At 42.1% G+C, this 19,377-nt stretch overlaps 1 protein-coding gene across 1 annotated transcript in view; it reads right to left on the reverse strand.

Moving 5' to 3' along the window:
• srl (PGC-1 family member spargel) overlaps positions 1-18,606 on the reverse strand; it is an 81,167-nt gene extending 62,561 nt beyond the window's left edge. The window contains exons 1-3 of the mRNA XM_080272323.1: positions 17,581-18,606; positions 10,364-10,426; positions 9,417-9,569 (exon numbers count right to left, since the gene is read on the reverse strand). Coding sequence (XP_080128449.1) covers positions 9,417-9,569; positions 10,364-10,426; positions 17,581-18,606 — 1,242 coding nt within the window. The remainder of the gene's footprint in view (positions 1-9,416; positions 9,570-10,363; positions 10,427-17,580) is intronic.
• Between the last annotated feature and the right edge of the window lie 771 nt (positions 18,607-19,377).

The raw sequence follows: 19,377 nt of genomic DNA on the forward strand, positions 1-19,377 counted from the left end.
GGCCAAAAAAGTCCAATATCCTGACAGAGCCACTACCTGAACATGCCTTTGTCTCTATTACATCAAAAATTGAGGGATTATTGTACACACACACACACACACACACACACACACACACATATACCACACAGTATATAAAATTACAGTGCTGGGCAGGTGCACAAACGCTTGCGCAAAGCGCAATTGCGCACCCTTGCGCTCCGGTGATATCGTTAGCGCACTGCGCACTGCACAAGACCATGCGCAATTTTGCGCTTGCACACATGAAAAGGCAGGTGCGCAAGCGCAAACTTAGTTACGTTTGCACAACTAAATTTGCACTTGCGCACCTGCCCTGTGGATTGCATACTGCGCAATCCAAGGGACACATTCCAGGGGACACGTGGTCTTAGGAGCTTCCCGCATGGCTGGACAATGGATGGGGGAGGCTGGGGCAGGTCGCGAGGGTGGGTTGGTGCCTGATGGGGGGAGGCGGGAGGGAAGGGGGTAGTAGCATTTCTTAATATGCATCAACATAATGTATTTTTAATATTTTTTAACTTAATATTATTAGTAAATAATAATAAATATACATTATTTATTAAGATTAGCATATGCAATTCCTTACAAAAACCATTAAATACTCTGTTTTCATGATTTTGTATTTTTTTGTAACGAATTACATATGCTACTGTATATCTATATTGAATTATTAAATAAATTGTCTTGACAAGACAAGAGAAAGAGAGAGAGAGAGAGAGAGAGAGAGAGATAAAGAGCATTATTCTGAGAGAGAAAGAGAGAGAGAATAAATAGGGGAATGGCAAAGGAGCGTCCCTTTAAGTGAGGAGATAAGGCATAAACTTCGTCCCTCTTCTCTCTCTTATTCTCCATTCCTTCCCTCCTCTCTCTTATACTCCATTCCTTCCCTCCTCTCTCTTATTCTCCATTCCCTCCCTCCTCTGTAGGGGAGAGAGAGAGAGAGAGAGAGAGAGAGTTGATATAGTAATCACGTGACCTTTCTCAATGCCTTGGTAAATATAGGCTGTTTTTCCTGGACAATGACCTACTGTACCTCAGTCACAGCGGGTGGTGGGCAGGTTGCTAATTTAGTAATTTATTTAATTATACCAATATATATTTTACAGTAATTCCCACAAATATATGCAATGATTTGCGCTAGCGCTTTGCGACATAGCACAAGCTAAATATTAGATTGTGCACTTGCGCAATTGCAAATAATAGAAAATAATAATAATAATAAATAAAAGTAAGTAGGTATGCTATTTTATTTAAATATCTCAATATTTTTCAGTAATTCCCAAAAATATATGCAAATGGTTTGCACTTGTGCTTTGCGACATTGCACAAGCTAAATATTTGTCAGATTGCGCATTTGCGCTTGCACAAGGTAGTGAACTGTGGATTGCGCTTTGCACTTGCGCAAGGTCCTTTTTCGTTTGCACTGCCCACCACTGTAAAATTATATATATGTATGTATACTGTATATATATATATACACACTCAACCCCCAGCTATTGTGCGTTCAGCTATCGCCGTTATCTGCTATCACGCACGCACCAAATGCACAACCATACATGCTATCACACACCCCAAGACCGCTATCATGTGTCGAGTTTGAAGCGCCCGGGTTGTGACCGCCGCACCGGATTGGTGCAACTCATCCACCCACGCCACAGAGCACCCCCACTGGTGATTGGCTGACGCTCCCCAACCGCCCGGCCAATTCAGTTGAATGCGCGTTAGCTCTCTGTCAACAGTGAAAGAGGAATTCCTTACCCTTTTTTTTCTGTGATATAATGGGTGACAGACCGCACAAAAAAACACCCACCATCGCTGACAATACCACGGGCATTTGGAATTCATCTGGATGGATTCCTGCTGAAGATACGACGGGCAAAACAGTGTGATCAAAACCCAGGCGACTCGACAGAGAATATATCGTACCATGGCATTGAACATTTAGCCTAACACTGAATACATATTAGTATTTTTGAATAAATATCAATCATTTTGAAACCCTTATTAAGAGTTAATATTTCCTATACCAAGAAAACTGTGATGTCGATAAAGTAATCACGTGTTTACAACTGAGACAGGGCTCTGACAACAGTGTGAGAACTTGAGAAGAATGTCCTTTGCCGGGGGGGGGATATGAGGAACGTGTGTGATAAAAGTCAAAGTTTTGTTCCACTTAAATCTTCCCTGGCCATTCCTGATACGAGGTACCGTGTGATACCCCCTTTAGCTATGGACACTAAAGAAATCATGGAGAGAGCCAAAGAGATCTGGCAGCAACTAAGCCACTCCCAAGCCTCAGAACCTTTCAAATCACCCAAGCTTTCCTTAATCCTTATAAAAAGTTTGATGGCCTTTTTTGCTGTTTTTTTATTCATTATAATGTTATTATCAATATAACAATGCTTTACTTCATGATGGAGGAGAGATTGGCTGGAAATCATAGGCATAAAGTGGTTATAAGTTAGAAAAATGGGCCACCGAAAAACCAATTAGAAATTTTCCCACTGATTGTTCAGTTCAGCTATCATGAATTCAGCTACCACGTGCGTTTGCTGTAACCAATTAAGCGCGATAGCAGGGGGTTGGGTGAATATACTGCATACCATGTGTGTATATATATATATATATATATATATAAAATATCTATCTATATATCTATCTATTGCCAGATACCTCAATCCCGTTCAGGGTGGCCACAAACAAATCGCCTCCACGTCGCCGTCCCCCGCCATTTTCACTGCCCCGCTCCCAACTCACACCCCCCTCTCTCATATACCACTCCACCCCATCCCTCCATATCATCCTCGGCCTCCCCCTCCCTCTTCCCCCCTCCACCTAACTCACGTACACTCTCTTCGTCAGTCTTCCATCCTCCATCCTCTCCACATGGCCAAACCACCTCAGTGTATTCCTCCTAATGCTTCCTATCACATACACATCAACACCACAACGCTCCTTTATATCCTCATTCGTCAGCCTGTCTCTCCATGTGACTCCACAGGCTCCTCTTAAATAACTCATTTCCACTGCTCTCACTCTTGACTTGTGTCCTTCCAGCAACGTCCAAGCTTCACTTCCATACGTTAGAGTTGGTATCACAATACTGTCATGTAGTAACTTTTTCACTTCCATGTTCACTTCCCTGCTTCTTATCACTGCTTTCAAGGAACCAGCAACCTTTCTTCCCTGCTGTACCCTTTCAAGCACTTCACCCTCCAAACCTCCATCCTTACTCATCACACTACCCAAGTACTTAAACGTACTCACATTTTCCAATTCCTTACCATGCAACCTCGCTGTACATTCACTGACTTCACCTCTCTCAAAGACCACCACTTTACTCTTCCCTACATTCACCTTAAGATTCCGTTTCTTACACACTCTCCCAAACTCATCCACCAAGCCTTGCATCTCTCCTTCGTCTTCACTCAACAACACAGTATCATCTGTAAACAACAGTACAGGGAGTTTCCAAGCACTACCCTCTCTCACCAGGGCCACTCCAACATCCACTACCCTACCTTGTACCTCTTTTATTACCCCATCCATGTACAGATTGAACAACCATGGAGACATGACACATCCCTGTTTCAACCCAGCCTTCAAAGAGAAAAATTCACTCAGTTCACCATCCATACGCAATGCAGCCTTCGCAACATCATACATACTCTTCACAGCATTCAACAACTTCCCATCTACTCCATATATTCTTAATACTTTCCACAATCCTTGTCTATCCACCCTGTCATATGCTTTCTCCAAATCCATGAAAGCTGCATACAACTTCTTTCCCTTCTCTAGAAACTTTTCCACTAAAGATCTAAGAATGAATATCTGATCTACACAACCTCTTCCCTTCCTAAAGCCTCCCTGTTCTTCTCCAACTAATTCCTCTGTTCTTTCTCTAACTCTGTCAATAAGTATCCTACCATACACTTTTCTTATTATACAAAGAAGACAGATGCCCCTATGATTACCACACACTTCTTTTTCCCCTTTTCCTTTGTACTAGGGAATAATTATACCTGACTTCCAATCCTCCGGGACTCTACCTTCCTCCCAGGCCAATCTGCACATTTTCCACATCCATTCTACTACTATCTCTCCCCCAAACTTCAGCATTTCACCACACACTCCATCAATTCCTGGGGCTTTCCCCAATTTAACTTTCTTCATTGCTTCCACAACTTCTATCCTACCGATTTCCTCCTGTCTTCTCACCTCCCTCTTTCTCCCAGCCATTCCCTAGCCACTTATACTTGCATTACTTCCATCCTCTATGTTCAACAATTCCTTAAAGTGTTCTCTCCATCTGCTCACTTTTTCTCCCTTCTCTACTAGTAATCTACCATTTTTATCTTTCACTTCCCTGCTAACTTCACTTCCACCCTGTCTTACTCTTTTCACCTCCTTCCAGAACATTTTCTTAGTCCCTCCACTTTATACTCAAGTTCCTTCCAAATTCCTCATCCCCTCTCTTCTTACTCTCTCTTACTAATCTTTTCACCTCTCTCTTTCTACATATAACTCTCTCTTCCGCCTCTCAACTTCTTCCACGCCCCTATTTCTCGTCCATTCATTGTATGCTTTCTTCTTTTGTGCCACAGCCTGTCTCACCTCTTCATTCCACCACACTGTTCCTTGCATACCCCTCTGTCTTCTCTTCATCCCACACACCACATTACATGCTGCACATATTTCATCTGTAAATATCCATATATGTATATATATATATATATATATATATATATATATATATATATATATATATATATATATATATGTATATATATATATATATATGTATATATAAATATATATATGTATAAATATATATATATATATATATATATATATATAAGGGTAAATGCAGATAAAACAAGTGATGATATCTAGGATTGGTGGCGGTACTGTCAAAGACGAGGGAGAGTGGCCATGTGCAGTTTGCCACAAGGGCGTGGGAAGTAATTCCATCTTGTGCGGTGTTTGTGATAAATGGGTGCATAAAAGGTGTAGTGGTATCAGAGGTAGACTGCGAGATAATGCTGATTTCATGTGTACGGCGTGTCGGGGAAAGCAGGTGGAGATTGTCAGACGTGAGAGAATTGAACTTGCTGGTGAATCTCTTGAGTGTGTGGAAGAGTTTTGTTATTTGGGAGACATGTTGTGTGCTGGAGGTGGGGCTGGAGCTAGCTCTGTGGCTAGGGTGAGAAGTGGCTGGAAGAAGTTCAGGGAGCTCTTGCCTCTCCTGACATTGAAAGGACTCTCCCTATGTGCTAAGGGGTCTTTGTATGCAGCATGTGTTAGGGGTGTAATGCTGTATGGCAGTGAGACCTGGGCAGTGAAGGAGGAGGATATTCGCCGGCTCAGATGTACAGAAATAACAATGATTAGGTAGGGGAGGCGGTAGCTCAGTTGGTAGAGAGTTAGCCTATAGTGCTAACGGACCCGGGTTTAAATCCCGCTGGGGGCAGGGAACAGTTTAAGGATTTGAATTCAGGAAAATCAGACTTTACTCATTTACCAGAAGACCTGCCGACATGTCATAAAAATACCCCTGCTAATATCAATACACCAGTCCTGTATGAGATAGCCCTAGCATGTATTCAGTATGGACGGTGGGTGTTAGGCCAAAGTGGTGACATGTAGAGGTGTACGGTACGTAGGAGGACTACTGGGCCTTGAAAGCAGGCTGTGAAGCCTATGCCCAGAGTCGGTCACATGAGGTGGGGGTGGGGGGGGGGGGGGGAAGATGTGCAGTGCGTCCCTGCGTCCAAGATCTGGAGGGCTGGGTTCAAGATGGAAGAGTTGAGAGGTAGGATGGGACTGGAGTGTATTGGTGTTGTGATGAGGAGAGGTAGATTGAGATGGTCTGGACATATGGAGAGGATGGGGGATGATAATTGGGTGAGGAAGGTGAGAAGTGTTAATATTAGGGGTGGGGTTATGAGGGGCAGACCGAGAAAGACATGGGACGAGGTCATTAAGTGTGACCTCAAGGTTAAGGGACTGAACAGGGAGGCTGCAATATATATATATATATATATATATATATATATATATATATATATATATATATATATATATAATTTATATATGTATGTATGTATGTATATATATATATATATATATATATATATATATATTAATACTGAAGATGACAAAACAAAATAAGTTTCAAAGCAAGCCTGAGGACAGTAAATCACCCATGGGGATGAGGGTGGGTTCATGGAATGTGGGAAGTTTGAGGGGAAGAGCAGGGGAAGTCGTTGAGGCATTCAGTAGGAGGTGGGTGGATGTGGCTTGTTTGCAGGAAGTCCGGTACAGGGGTGGATCAGCCAGAAAGATTGTTGGGAAGGACTGTTGCTATAAGTTGTTTTGGCAGGGGGGGGACAGACGGATATGGCGGTGTTGGTGTGATGGTTGCGGAGAAATGGGTGGAATATGTTATGAATGTTTTGAGAGTAAGCGATAGGATATTGGTAGTGAAAATTCTGTTGGGAAGAAAGATAGCTGTGATTATATCGGCATATGCTCCACAGGCAGGATTGGATGAATCAGAGAAAGACAGATTTTGGGATGATTTAATACGTGTAGTGGGTGGTATGCAGGATGATGAGATAGTGATTTTGGGAGGGGACTTAAATGGTCATGTAGGTGAAGCAGCACAAGGTTATGAAGGAGTGCATGGGGGATGTGCATATGGTCTAAGGAATGCAGAAGGGGAAAGGATACTCGAGTTTGGGGAGGTAACGGACATGATTGTGTGCAACACATATTTTAGGAAAAGAGACAGTAGGTTAATTACGTATGAGTCTGGGGGAAATAGCAGTCAGATAGATTATTTTCTGGTTAGGAGGGCCGATAGGAGGTTAGTGAGGGATGTTAAAGTTATAGGAAGTGAGCAGTGTGTGCAGCAGCACAAACTATTGATTTGTGATATGGTGCTTAAAGAACAAGTGATGAAAAAGAGGACTTATGTACCTAGGAGGAAAATATGGAAGCTGAAAAACCAAGTAGTAAGGGATGCCTTCTATAGTGAGTTGAGGAGAGTGGTGGCTGAACAGGGAGCTGTAGACAGAGGCATTAATGAACAGTACAGAGCCCTCAAGAACAATTTCTTGAGAGTTACTGATGTAACATGCGGCTGGACAAGAGGACCACCAAGACATAAAGTAACTTGGTGGTGGGATGAGGGTGTAGAAGATGCAATTAAGGAGAAAAGAAGGCTTTTCCGGGAATGGAAGAAGGGTGGTAGCAAAGAGGAATATTTGGCTGCCAAGCGTAGGGCTAGGAGAGAGGTATACAGGGCAAAGTCTGAGTCACAGAGACAATTACTTGATAACCTAAATCATGGGGAAAGGAAATATATATTTAGGGTGGCAGGTCAGGTGAAGAGAGATAATCGGGATATCATAGGTGAGCAGTGTGTGAAGAATGATGAAGGAAGGGTAGTGGTGAACAGTGAGGATATTAAAGATGCATGGAGAGGGCATTATAACCAGTTGTTGAATGAGGAGTTTGACTGGGACAGGGAAGGTTTGGAGCCAGCAGATCCAGTGTCTGGCCCTTGGCCTTTGATTGATACTGCTACTGTGAGTGAGGCAATAGGCAGGATAAGGGTGGGGAAGGCAGCAGGTGTGTCTGGGTTGACTGCCGAAATGTTGAAGGCCTCAGGTGATATAGGGGTGAGTTTAGTCACTGACCTGATAAACAGGATTATTTATGAGTGTGCTGTCCCAGATGATTGGCTGAAGAGTGTAATTGTAAATGTGTATAAAGGGAAGGGTGATGCCCTGGAAAGAGGAAATTATAGAGGTATAAAGCTTTTAGATCAGATAATGAAGGTAATGGAGAGAGTTTTAGAAGGTATGATTAGAGAAAGAGTGAATATTGATGAGATGCAGTTTGGGTTTATGCCAGGTAGGGGGACCACTGATGCCATATTCATTGTTCGACAGCTTCAGGAAAAATATATTGGTAGGAGAAGGGATCTTTATTTTGTTTTTGTTGATTTGGAAAAGGCCTTTGACAGAGTACCTAGAGAGGTGGTGAAGTGGGCAATGAGAAAGCTTGGCTTGGAGAAGTGGCTGGTTAGGGTGGTTATGGCCATGTATGTGGGTGCTCACACCCAGGTGAGAGTGAATGGAGATTTGAGTGATGAGTTTTCCATGAATGTTGGTGTGCATCAGGGGTCAGTCTTGAGTCCCTTGTTGTTTATCATGGTACTAGAAGCCCTTTCACGTGACTTTAGAAACGGACTCCCGTGGGAGTTGTTGTATGCTGATGATTTGGTGTTGATTGCAGAGAATAAAGGGAGGCGGAGGAAAGGTTTAGGAAGTGGAGAGATGGTATGGGGCAAAAGGGTTTAAAGGTAAATGCAGATAAAACAAAAGTGATGATATCTAGGGTTGGTGGCGGTACTGTCAAAGACGAGGGAGAGTGGCCATGTGCAGTTTGCCACAAGGGCGTGGGAAGTAATTCCATCTTGTGCGGTGTGTGTGATAAATGGGTGCACAAGAGATGTAGTGGTATCAGAGGTAGACTGTGAGATAATGCTGATTTTATGTGTACGGCGTGCCGGGGTGAGCAGGTGGAGATCGTCAGACGTGAAAGGATTGAACTTGCTGGTGAATCTCTTGAGTGTGTGGAAGAGTTTTGTTATTTGGGAGACATGTTGTGTGCTGGAGGTGGGGTTGGAGCTAGCTCTGTAGCTAGGGTGAGAAGTGGTTGGAAGAAGTTCAGGGAGCTCTTGCCTCTCCTGACATTGAGAGGGCTCTCCCTACGTGCTAAGGGGTCTTTGTATGCAGCATGTGTTAGGAGCGTAATGCTGTATGGTAGTGAGACCTGGGCAGTGAAGGAGGAAGACATTCGCCGGCTCAGACGTACAGAAATGACAATGATTAGGTGGATGTGCAGTGCGTCCCTGTGTCCAAGGCCTAGAGGGGCTGGGTTTACAATGGAAGAGTTGAGAGGTAGGATGGGACTGGAGTGTATTGGTGTTGTGATGAGGAGAGGTAGATTGAGGTGGTTTGGACATGTGGAGAGGATGGGGGATGATAACTGGGTGAGGAAGGTGAGAAGTGTTAATATTGGGGGTGGGGTTATGAGGGGTAGACCGAGAAAGACATGGGACGAGGTCATTAAGTGTGACCTTAGGGTTAAGGGACTGAACAGGGAGGCTGCAATGGATCGTGCAGCGTGGAGAGCCGCCATTAGGTGACCAAGGCCGACACATGCAAGCATGTTGGAGCCTTTAAAACGAAACGAAACGAAATGAAATGAATATATATATATATATATATATGTATATAATCAAGAATGTGGTGTCATTCATATAGCTTTACAGGGTGAACCTCCCCTTCACACACACACACACATACAAAAAGGCAAACCTTGGGAGAGTCGTGGATGAGATCTCGGGGCACACAAAGACCAGTAATAGAGGTAACAGACTCAGAACGATGACGCCCACCATCGATGCATCTGGGTGTCACCACTGACTGTGACACTACCTCATCCACAACAAGCTCCTCGTCCTCCGATGCCTTTAAACCAGTGAAAAAAAAATCATCCTCAATTAAGAAAGGCTAATACTCTCACCCTCAACATTCGATACCATTCTTCTTCCACGCAATAAACTATCCTAATGTTTACTGATTTTGTCATGAAACCGATGAATTGTAGGGTAAACACACCTTTTTGGATACAGTTGCTCCAATATGAAAACATTCAGACACAATCTTCTTTACTTTGGTACAATTACTTGTACTGTATACTTGTGGAAACAACATGATAATAGCTGACAATTACATGTACTGTATACTTGTGGAAACAACATGATAATAGCTGACAATTACATGTACTGTATACTTGTGGAAACAACATGATAATAGCTGATTATTCAGAAACTATGTTCTAAGTTTCCTACAGTACTCTATTTTGTGTGCATGAGGGGGGGGGGGAGTGAGACCGCATTTAATGCATGCATACTGAAGCAGATGTGTCCGGAATGGCAAGTTTACCTTACTTACTCTTAACAGCAATGTTAATGAAGTGGTCTGTGGTAGAAAAAATGAAAATGTTTAAAATGATCTTTCTGTAATTTATCATTTTCTCCACTTAAGAAAAAATATGTGAAGGATTTGTAAGTACTACATTAAAATTTTGCTCTTTTGTTGCAACTTTAACAACTTCATTACTTAATGCATACAAATTGTCAGTACAAATTGTAGTATATACTGTACTTTGTAACATACTTTACATATTAAATTGAAAGTTTTAAAAAAACTGAAACTATATTAACTTTACACAAGCAGTATCACTGCAAGCAATAAAATACCTCTCCATCTGCTTTCTCAGGTACATTGAACATCAACTCAGAAAAGAAATCCTCATCAGATGTCTGCAAAGGAGAGGTTAATGGTAGTTAGTTAATGTACCATGACAAAATCCCTCACTGATGATGCTGAGTGGGTTAGTGCATGATACATTATAAAAAATGTATAATGAAATACATAAATAAAAATAAAAGCACTATTTACTCATATATGTACATAAAATTAAAATTACAGAACACAAACCTCACTCTACAGTACATTAATGTCTCATTTTGTAAATGATGCTACTAATTTCTGTAATGAGAAAAAGGTAATGCAGTAAAGAAACATCATCATCTCTACAGTGCACTAATATTAATGCAAGGTAATGCACAAAACTATACTGCACTCTGCAAGCATTCATCCTTATATCAGCTTACTCTTAAAAAAATAAAGGCTAAGTTTTACCTATTAACATACAAAGATTATTGCACTCATTAAGTTTTAACATCAATAACAGAGAAATCTGACTATACAGTACTACAATTTGTACAACTTTTAGGTTAAGCTGCTAAAAAAATAAGTATCTAATAAGGTCTTGACTGCAAGTGTCAAGAGTAATTCTGAATATAACACTGCCTGTACTGTGTTGAAGCACCACTCTTATGCATGAGAGTATCAGTAGCTGGAGCAAATACTATGATATACTGAACTTTTATTTCAATACTCTCCCAATTCATTTCAAGTGACTAATTAGACTGTTCAAGTGAAAAGTACTAAACTATTTATACTTTCCCTAGTGATGAAGATACTAAAATTGGACTACAATTTTCCCTAATGAAGCCATTAAGCACTGTATCATAAATAACATTAAGACAATCTTATAAACAGTGCAAAAACTGATACTGGTAATTATCCAATTGAATGAGTGAATTCAGCAAAAGCCTCACATCATAGTAAAACCTTAGTCTGTTTTCTCATGCCAGTGTGTGTGTGTGTGTGTGTGTGTGTGTGTGTGTGTGTGTGTGTGTGTGTGTGTGTGTGTGTGTGTGGAGAGAGAGAGAAACGAGGAAGTGAAGTGGTGTTGTAGTGTGGATGTGGATATGACAGAATGCATTATGAGAAATACACTGAGGTGGTCTGGCCATATGGAGACAATGGAGTGCGAGATACTCATGCAGACAGGGTATGAGAGTGAGGTGAAGGGAGGGGGAGGCTGAGGATGAGATGGAGGGATAGTGTGGAGACATATATGAGAGAGGTGTGAGCTTGGGGGGGGGGGCAGCAAAATGGCAGGGGACAGGGTAATGTGAAGGCGTTATGTTCGTGGCCATCCCTTACATGATTAAGGCATCTGTCGATAGATTGATAGACAGATAATGTGTGTGTGTGTGTGTGTGTGTGTGTGTGTGTATATATATATATATATATATATATATATATGTATTTATACCATCCATCCATCATCCAATCCTATGCCGACCCATGAGAAGCGTAGGAACCCAGGGCTAGGCAAGTTGGTCCTGACATTTAAGATGATAGTGACCAGCCTCACTCATCCCTGAGTGGCATTACATGAGTAATAAACCCCAACCACCTCTTGGATATAAACCTGCACAGGCTCAATCCGACCAGAGTGCCTTAATTACCCATTAAACCACCAGGTGCCATAATTTGGTTATATGGTTACCAACCAGCGCGGTAAATGGCCTGTGGAGTCACATGGATAGACAGGCTGACGAATGAGGATATAAAGGAGCGTTGTGGTGTTGATGTGTATGTGATAGGAAGCGTTATGAGGAACACACTGAGGTGGTTTGGCCATGTGGAGAGGATGGAGGGTGAAAGACTGACGAAGAGAGTGTATGTGAGTGAGGTGGAGGGGGGAAGAAGGAGGGGGAGGCCGAGGATGAGATGGAAGGATGGGGTGGAGAGGGATATGAGAGAGGGGGGTGTGAGTTGGGAGCAGGGCAGTGAACTGGCGGGGGACAGGGCAACGTGGAGGCGATTTGTTTGTGGCCACCCCAAACGGGATTGAGGCGTCTGGCAATAGATAGATAGACAAACTTCATGTAACTTTCCTGAAAATATGAAGGGTAGCTTATATTAGATCCAATTCAGTACAGTACAGTGTAGTGGCAGGCAATTTCCAGTAAATGAAGGTAAGACATTTCCATGGGGGTACTTGTGAAGCTGCCTGTTTCCAGAGGCCTCCACTGTTAACAGTGTTCCTGCCCTGAGTTCATGTAAAATTATCATGATTTTTTTTATCGATGTGAGAACCTGTGTGGCAAAATACCATCATACATTACTGAAGTAATGAAAAAGCTTCATAACAAAAATATAACAGAGGCAAATACGTTGCTCTCGTCGTTTTATTTCCCGGAAAAAGAAGCCTGAATTTTTGAATCCCTGGCACTTATACAGGGTGTTCCAGAAATATGTGCCGAAAATCAGGGGATGTATTCCTGACACATAATTGAATGTAAATTACTAATTGACCATATTGGCAATTCTCAATAGTTTTCGAGTTACAGCACCTCAGAGGTCTGCCAGAAATGTGTTGAAATCCAGGGATTGTACAAAATGTCTGAGACAGATGTGAAATTACTTAACGACCATAAAGTAATACGGCACACAGCAAAGTTGACAAGTTTGTCAGGAATGTGCCAAAAGCTGTAGAATGTACAGTATGTGATAGCCTGTACAATAAGTTAGTAATAAGAATGGTAATGATACGTTCGTGTGTGCAGTATCAGATAGTGTTATCACCCTTTACTTGGTAACATGCCATAAACGACAAAGGTGTTGTTGGGTGGTTGCGTGGGGATGGTGTATGGGGAAGGAAGGGTGGGGGTGGCGAACCAGCAAGGTGATGTCAAGGGGTGGAAGGACGGGTGTTCACTCACCCAGCAAGACCCGTCTACCAGAGATCGAGAGCTGAACGTGTGGATCAATCAGTTTTAGAGAACCACACGCAAGCAGACATGGAGCAATACTGCAATGGTGACTATGCAGATATGCACCTGACACTGGGTGAAGCTAGGGGTAATGCTGCGGCAGCAGTACGGCTGTACAGGGAACGTTATCCGAACCGCAGAGTGCCACACTGGCGAACATTTCTCGCAGTTGATCGTCGTATACGTGAGACTGGTACCATTCGTCAACGTTCAATTCCGGGTGACAGAGGACGACCACGGGACATTCACATGGACAACATGGAGGACCGGATACTACAAATGATTGAGGATGATCCTGAAATAAGTACTCGACAGATTGCTCATGCTCTGCAGCTGCCAGTGGTGACAGTGTGGCGGACTCTACATCAACATCATCTACATCCATACCACTATCAGAAAGTACAAGTTTTAACTGATGTGGACTGTCTTCCAAGGATGCAGTTTTGCCAGTGACTGTTATGGAGGCATGCTGAAAACTGTCAATTTCCAGCACTTGTGCTATTTACTGATGAGGCAACATTCGGGAGAGATGGCACCATTAATTTACATAACCGGCATACTGTACTTGGTCTGGTGACAACCCACATGTAATGGCTCGACGAGGTCATCAGGTACGATTTACAATCAATGTATGGGCAGGCATCATTGGTGACTAACTGATTGGTCCATACCTTCTACCCCAGCGTCTGAATGGTGCAACATACAGACGTTTTCTTGAGGACACACTACCACTGCTGCTGGAGGATGTGCCCATTGGAATACGGAGAAGGATGTGGTTTCAGCATGATGGTGCTCCGGCCCATTATTGGCATATTACAAGGGATTACTTAAATGATGTGTTTCCTGGATGATGGATTGGGCGAGGCGGCCCAGTGTCATGGCCACCTCGGTCTCCTGACATCACTCCCCTGGACTTCTACCTATGGGGACACATTAAAAGCGAAGTGTACGCTACAGATTCCAAACCATGAGGAATTGTGGCGCTGTGTGGAGGACAGCGTGGCATGTGTACGAAACAATCCTGGGGTCTTCGAACGTGTGCGTCAGTCACTTCTGCGACAGGCTGCAGCGAGCAGCGAGCAAGGAGGGCAGAATTTTGAACATTTACTGTAAATGTTATTGTCATACTGGAAATACTGTTTTATTTTATTAATACATCACGTTGTCCATGGTAAATGTTTCATTTACGAGCAATTCCCGGAGTCAAAAACATTCAAGAAGACCTGTTAGGTGCTGTAACTCGAAAACTACTGAGATTTGCTAATATGGTCATTTAGTAATTTACATTCAATTATGTGTCAGGAATACATCCTCTGATTTTCAGCACATATTTCTGGAACACCCTGCATATTCCTTTTTGTCATTTTTAATGATACTGCCGCAAAGTTGAGCTAAATCTTGCCTTCTGAAATGTTCGATTTATACAACAGTTTTAGCCAAGTACCTGTTTTGAATAGGTCAGTCTTGATTTTGACAAAAATTGAACTGAAACAAATTTTGTCACGTAAGACTTTTTAAGACAGTCCTCCTTTTAAGAGCTACCAAAGTTTGTTTACAACATTCAAGGGTCCCGACGGGAAGGCATAGAGGGGCGCATAGTCATCGGTACTAGTGGTTATATCCCCAAACGAGAACAGGGTGCGTTATATATACAGTACAGTATATACTGCTGTTCAAAATGTTGGCACGTTGCAGAGATGACAAACTGGCCTGACTTCTTTGAAAGTGGTGATAGCACATCTTCCCAAGAGGAGATCAAAACAATATTAAGTCATATCGGGTATCAAATCTTGGAACTGGGAGAGTCTCTGAGCTTGGATGGCTGATGCTGAATAATTATATTTCCACCAAAAGAGATACTAACAAAAACAAGTGCTTGGCTAAAACTATATAAATCAAACATTTCAGGAAGCAAGATTTATCTCAGATTTTGTAACAGCTTCATTAAAAAAAAAAAAAAAAAAAAAAAAAAAAAAAAAAAGTACCTAAGTCTATCTATCTATCTATTGCCAGACGCCTCAATCCCGTTTGGGGTGGCCACAAACAAATCGCCTCCAAGTCGCCCTGTCCCCCGCCATTTCACTCCCCTGCTCCCAACTCACACCCCCCTCTCTCATATACCTCTCCACCTCATCCTCGGCCTCCCCCTCCCTCTTTCCCCCTCCACCTCACTCACATACACTCTCTTCGTCAGTCTTTGACCCTCCATCCTCTCCACATGGCCAAACCACCTCAGTGTGTTCCTCATAACGCTTCCTATCACATCCACATCAACACCACAACGCTCCTTTATATCCTCATTCGTCAGCCTGTCTCTCCGTGTGACTCCACAGGCTCCTCTTAAATAACTCATTTCTACGGCTCTCACTCTTGATTTGTGTCCTTCCAACAACGTCCAAGCTTCACTTCCGTACGTTAGAGTTGGTATCACAATACTGTCATGTAGTAACTTTTTCACTTCCATGCTCACTTCCCTGTTTCTTATCACTGCTTTCAAAGAACCAGCAACCTTTCTTCCCTGCTGTACCCTTTCAAGCACTTCACCCTCCAAAGTACCTAAGCACCTAAGTACCTGGTTAAATTTGGGCTTCATTTTAGGGGAAATAAAACAAGGATTATATACCTTCCACTGTTATACTTTTGTTACAAAACTTTTTCATTACTTCAAAAGTGTATAATGGTAATTAACAACACAGATTCTCACATCAACAAAGAAAAATTGCAGTAATTGAACACATACAGCACTCAGGGCAGAAAAGCTGCTAACAGTGAGAGACATCTGGTGGCAGACAATTTCTACAAGTTACCCATTACTAAAGCGTACAGTGTTTACTCAATCCTGGCACTAAACTAACAAAATCAGTAACTGTAAATGTAACAGTTCATATTAGGCCCACTGCAAAACAAAACCTTTTCTCTGATAGGAAAGTGGAAACCATGTTGGCAAAATGCAAATGGGAAAGGAGTGTATGTGGGGAGAGTGATGCATATGGATGCCAAGTGTTACACCGTACTGGCCACTGTTTGTTTCAAGGTCTCTGTGTATGTCATCAATAGAACTAACAAATGCAAACAAATGGAAAAATATTAAAAGACATATTACCAGCATCCACTTTAAATGTCTGCCATGACTTGGGTTTCAAATCCTTGACAATGGGCACATGCATTGCAAAATGAGTACGGTACTTTACATTAACCACCAAGCCAATGGAAAAATCTATCATTTAACCTACTTTAAACTGATTTTTCTTTGCACACCAGACAGCTATGGTATCATACACTTTCACTTACCTTTATACGGTGAGTATTCCACAGAATACTGAGAACATGTAAGCTGCAAAGACCTTCTTTTTGTTTTTGTTTTTTGTTTTTTTACACAAGGAAGAAGGAACCAAAGGCCAGGAGCTCACAAACTGTTCCTTTAAAAAAAAAAAAAAAAAAAAAAAAAAAAAAAAAAAAAAACATCCATTCATTTCGAGGCGCCTGGACAAACTGCGCTTGAAAGACTGGAGATCATAGCAAGTAGAAAATACAGACAGAGGGAGACAGTTCCAGAGCCGACCTGTTGCAAAAATGAAGGACTGGGAGCACGGTTAAATACAACTCACTACAATGGACTACTTGGCGCCCAAACCATTCCAAAAAATACAAAATTCCGATAAAAGTGACATCCGGACTTCCCCCTGCTAATCCGGACTTTTTCCGATATATCAGACATTAGTCCGGATCGTATGAACGGTTTTTTAAACTGTTTTGACTACCATTGCGATACTGTACCGGTACTGTGTTATAACTTCACTACATTAATCAAATGGTATAATACAGGTATATATAATAATATCGTACTGTACACTAATAAACATGTCTTTTATTTACCTGATTGTGGTGAACATAGCTGAAGTGGTCAGGCAGTCCGGACTGCTTCTGGCTTTATTACAATTTTTCCAATATATAGGAATTTAGTCCAGTAGCTCCTTGAGTCCAATAAAAGCGAATTCCAGTCTATTCTATCTCTATCTATCTATTGCCAGACGCCTCAATCCCGTTCAGGGTGGTCACAAACAAATCACCTCCACGTCGCCCTGTTCCCCGCCATTTCACTGCCCCGCTCCCAACTCACACCCCCCTCTCTCTATTGAAATTCGTTATATCAAGGTTTTACCCTACTGTGTAATCAGCCATATGGTACAACTTAAAACTAAAGCAAACTCTGATACTTTACTCTTGTCATGCTATAGTGATGTCTTAGGAAACAGTACAGTAGAAATAATGAAACTCACATGATGGTCACTACAGTGGCTTTCAGGTAATGGTGAAAGAAGGGGCAACCTGAGTGACTGACTCCACTTGCGAATAAATTCTGAAGCGCTGCCAACACTGCTGCCGGGGCTTTGCTCCCCTCCCACCTTCTTGTCACTTGATTTAAAATGACCATTTCTGACAGGCCAGCAGCTACTTTCAGCTTTATTTTGATGTACTATACGTGTTGTGGGCCCTTGATGGATACCCGCAAGGAGATTGGTGAAGGGATTTACCTTAGATACTGATCTGTGTCTAAAAGATATGATTGATGGGTGTTTTTTCTTGATGTTATTCTCCAGTAGCAATGGCTTTTTACAATAAAAGTCAGACTCATGCTCTTGTTGGTAGGATTCAGCTTCCTTCAGTGCTTCCACAGTTAGAAGGGAAGGTGTCGTGAAGCATGGCTGTGGTGAAATTTCTGGCTCATTGAAATCAGAATCAGTTAAGTTACTCTGATTTCCGTTCTGGTAAGTTGGAGTTATGAATGCAGGCGCTGGAGATGCAGGAATGTCCTCAGGTTGTGTGCTATATATTTCAGCACTTGATAAGGAGCTAACATCACTTACTGCTTCATGAATTTCTGCCAAATCATCAAAATTTGCAGTGCTACTACATCTTGATGTTATCCCATACTCCACACCATTTTCTCTAGCATTTCTGTCAAATTCATCCATAAGGCTGGCCATGTCCTCAGATTCTAAACCATTCATTTTCTTCTCACCTGCACCAAGACCACTTTCTTTCATCAGATCAGGTCTAATACTAGCAGATCTACAAGAAGCATTTTCAAGTGCTGGCTGCAGCCAGGAGCTCAGTTCAGAAGTGGAGGATTGGACACCATGTAGCTCCATCACCAACTTCTCCAGCTCCTGAAGTCTCTTCTGCTGGGCAAGATTCTGCATTTCTATATGATGAATCCTTTTTCTCAGCTGTGCATTTTCATCTATAGCACTTTTACATGCACCTTCCATCTTTTTAGTGATCATCTGATTGGGCTGATTCATTCTTTCAATGCTGTCCACACTAAAATAACTTAAGACACAATATTCACTACTACAAATTACTGTACGTATCTTCCAGTAAACAATGTCTTGTAGTGGAAAACTTTCCTTTCTGCTCAATTTTCGTGAAGAACTATCAATACTTGTGTGATTTTATAAATATGTATATACTTGTCAGCATCCCAAACACCTAATACTTAAAATACATTATTTGGCTTCAATACATATTCCACCATTAAATGGCACATCATATAATATCATATATTCATAAAGTACAGCGTAAACAGTCTGGTGCAGTTGGAATTAATTCTGTATCATGACAATTCCATGTAAAATGCTGTTCCTCATGAACAAGCCTGACAACAGTACTGCTTCCACAGAAGGCGAGTCTATGTAAAACGCTGCCTACTCCGTGATTCAAGCATCCCGGTCATTCCTCGCCCGGGTTGGCTGTAATCAATAGCATACACGTCACCAACTTCCCTTCTGGTAAATATCAGAAACACTGCTATGATTATGCCATATCCAAAGAAGCTCACTGTCAAACGTAATCAGACGAAACCCGGCACTTGTTTGTTTTGCTTCTCCTCCTCGACCCCTTTAGCACCAGTTAATGACGTCAATAATATGGCTAACTTTGACAGCTTGCATGATGCCATTCCGAAGTCACTCTACAAGCTCTGCTTTGCCAAGCATCATCATCATTCCACTGTCATTTATATTTTCACAAGTAACAATCACGGTCCACCACGTCATTGATCCACTCTCCTCTCC

Source organism: Coenobita brevimanus, chromosome 50 (genome assembly GCF_032717465.1).
Source record: "Coenobita brevimanus isolate Jiangsu-jjx chromosome 50, ASM3271746v2, whole genome shotgun sequence".
In the NCBI taxonomy this organism is placed as follows: Eukaryota; Metazoa; Arthropoda; class Malacostraca; order Decapoda; family Coenobitidae; genus Coenobita; species Coenobita brevimanus.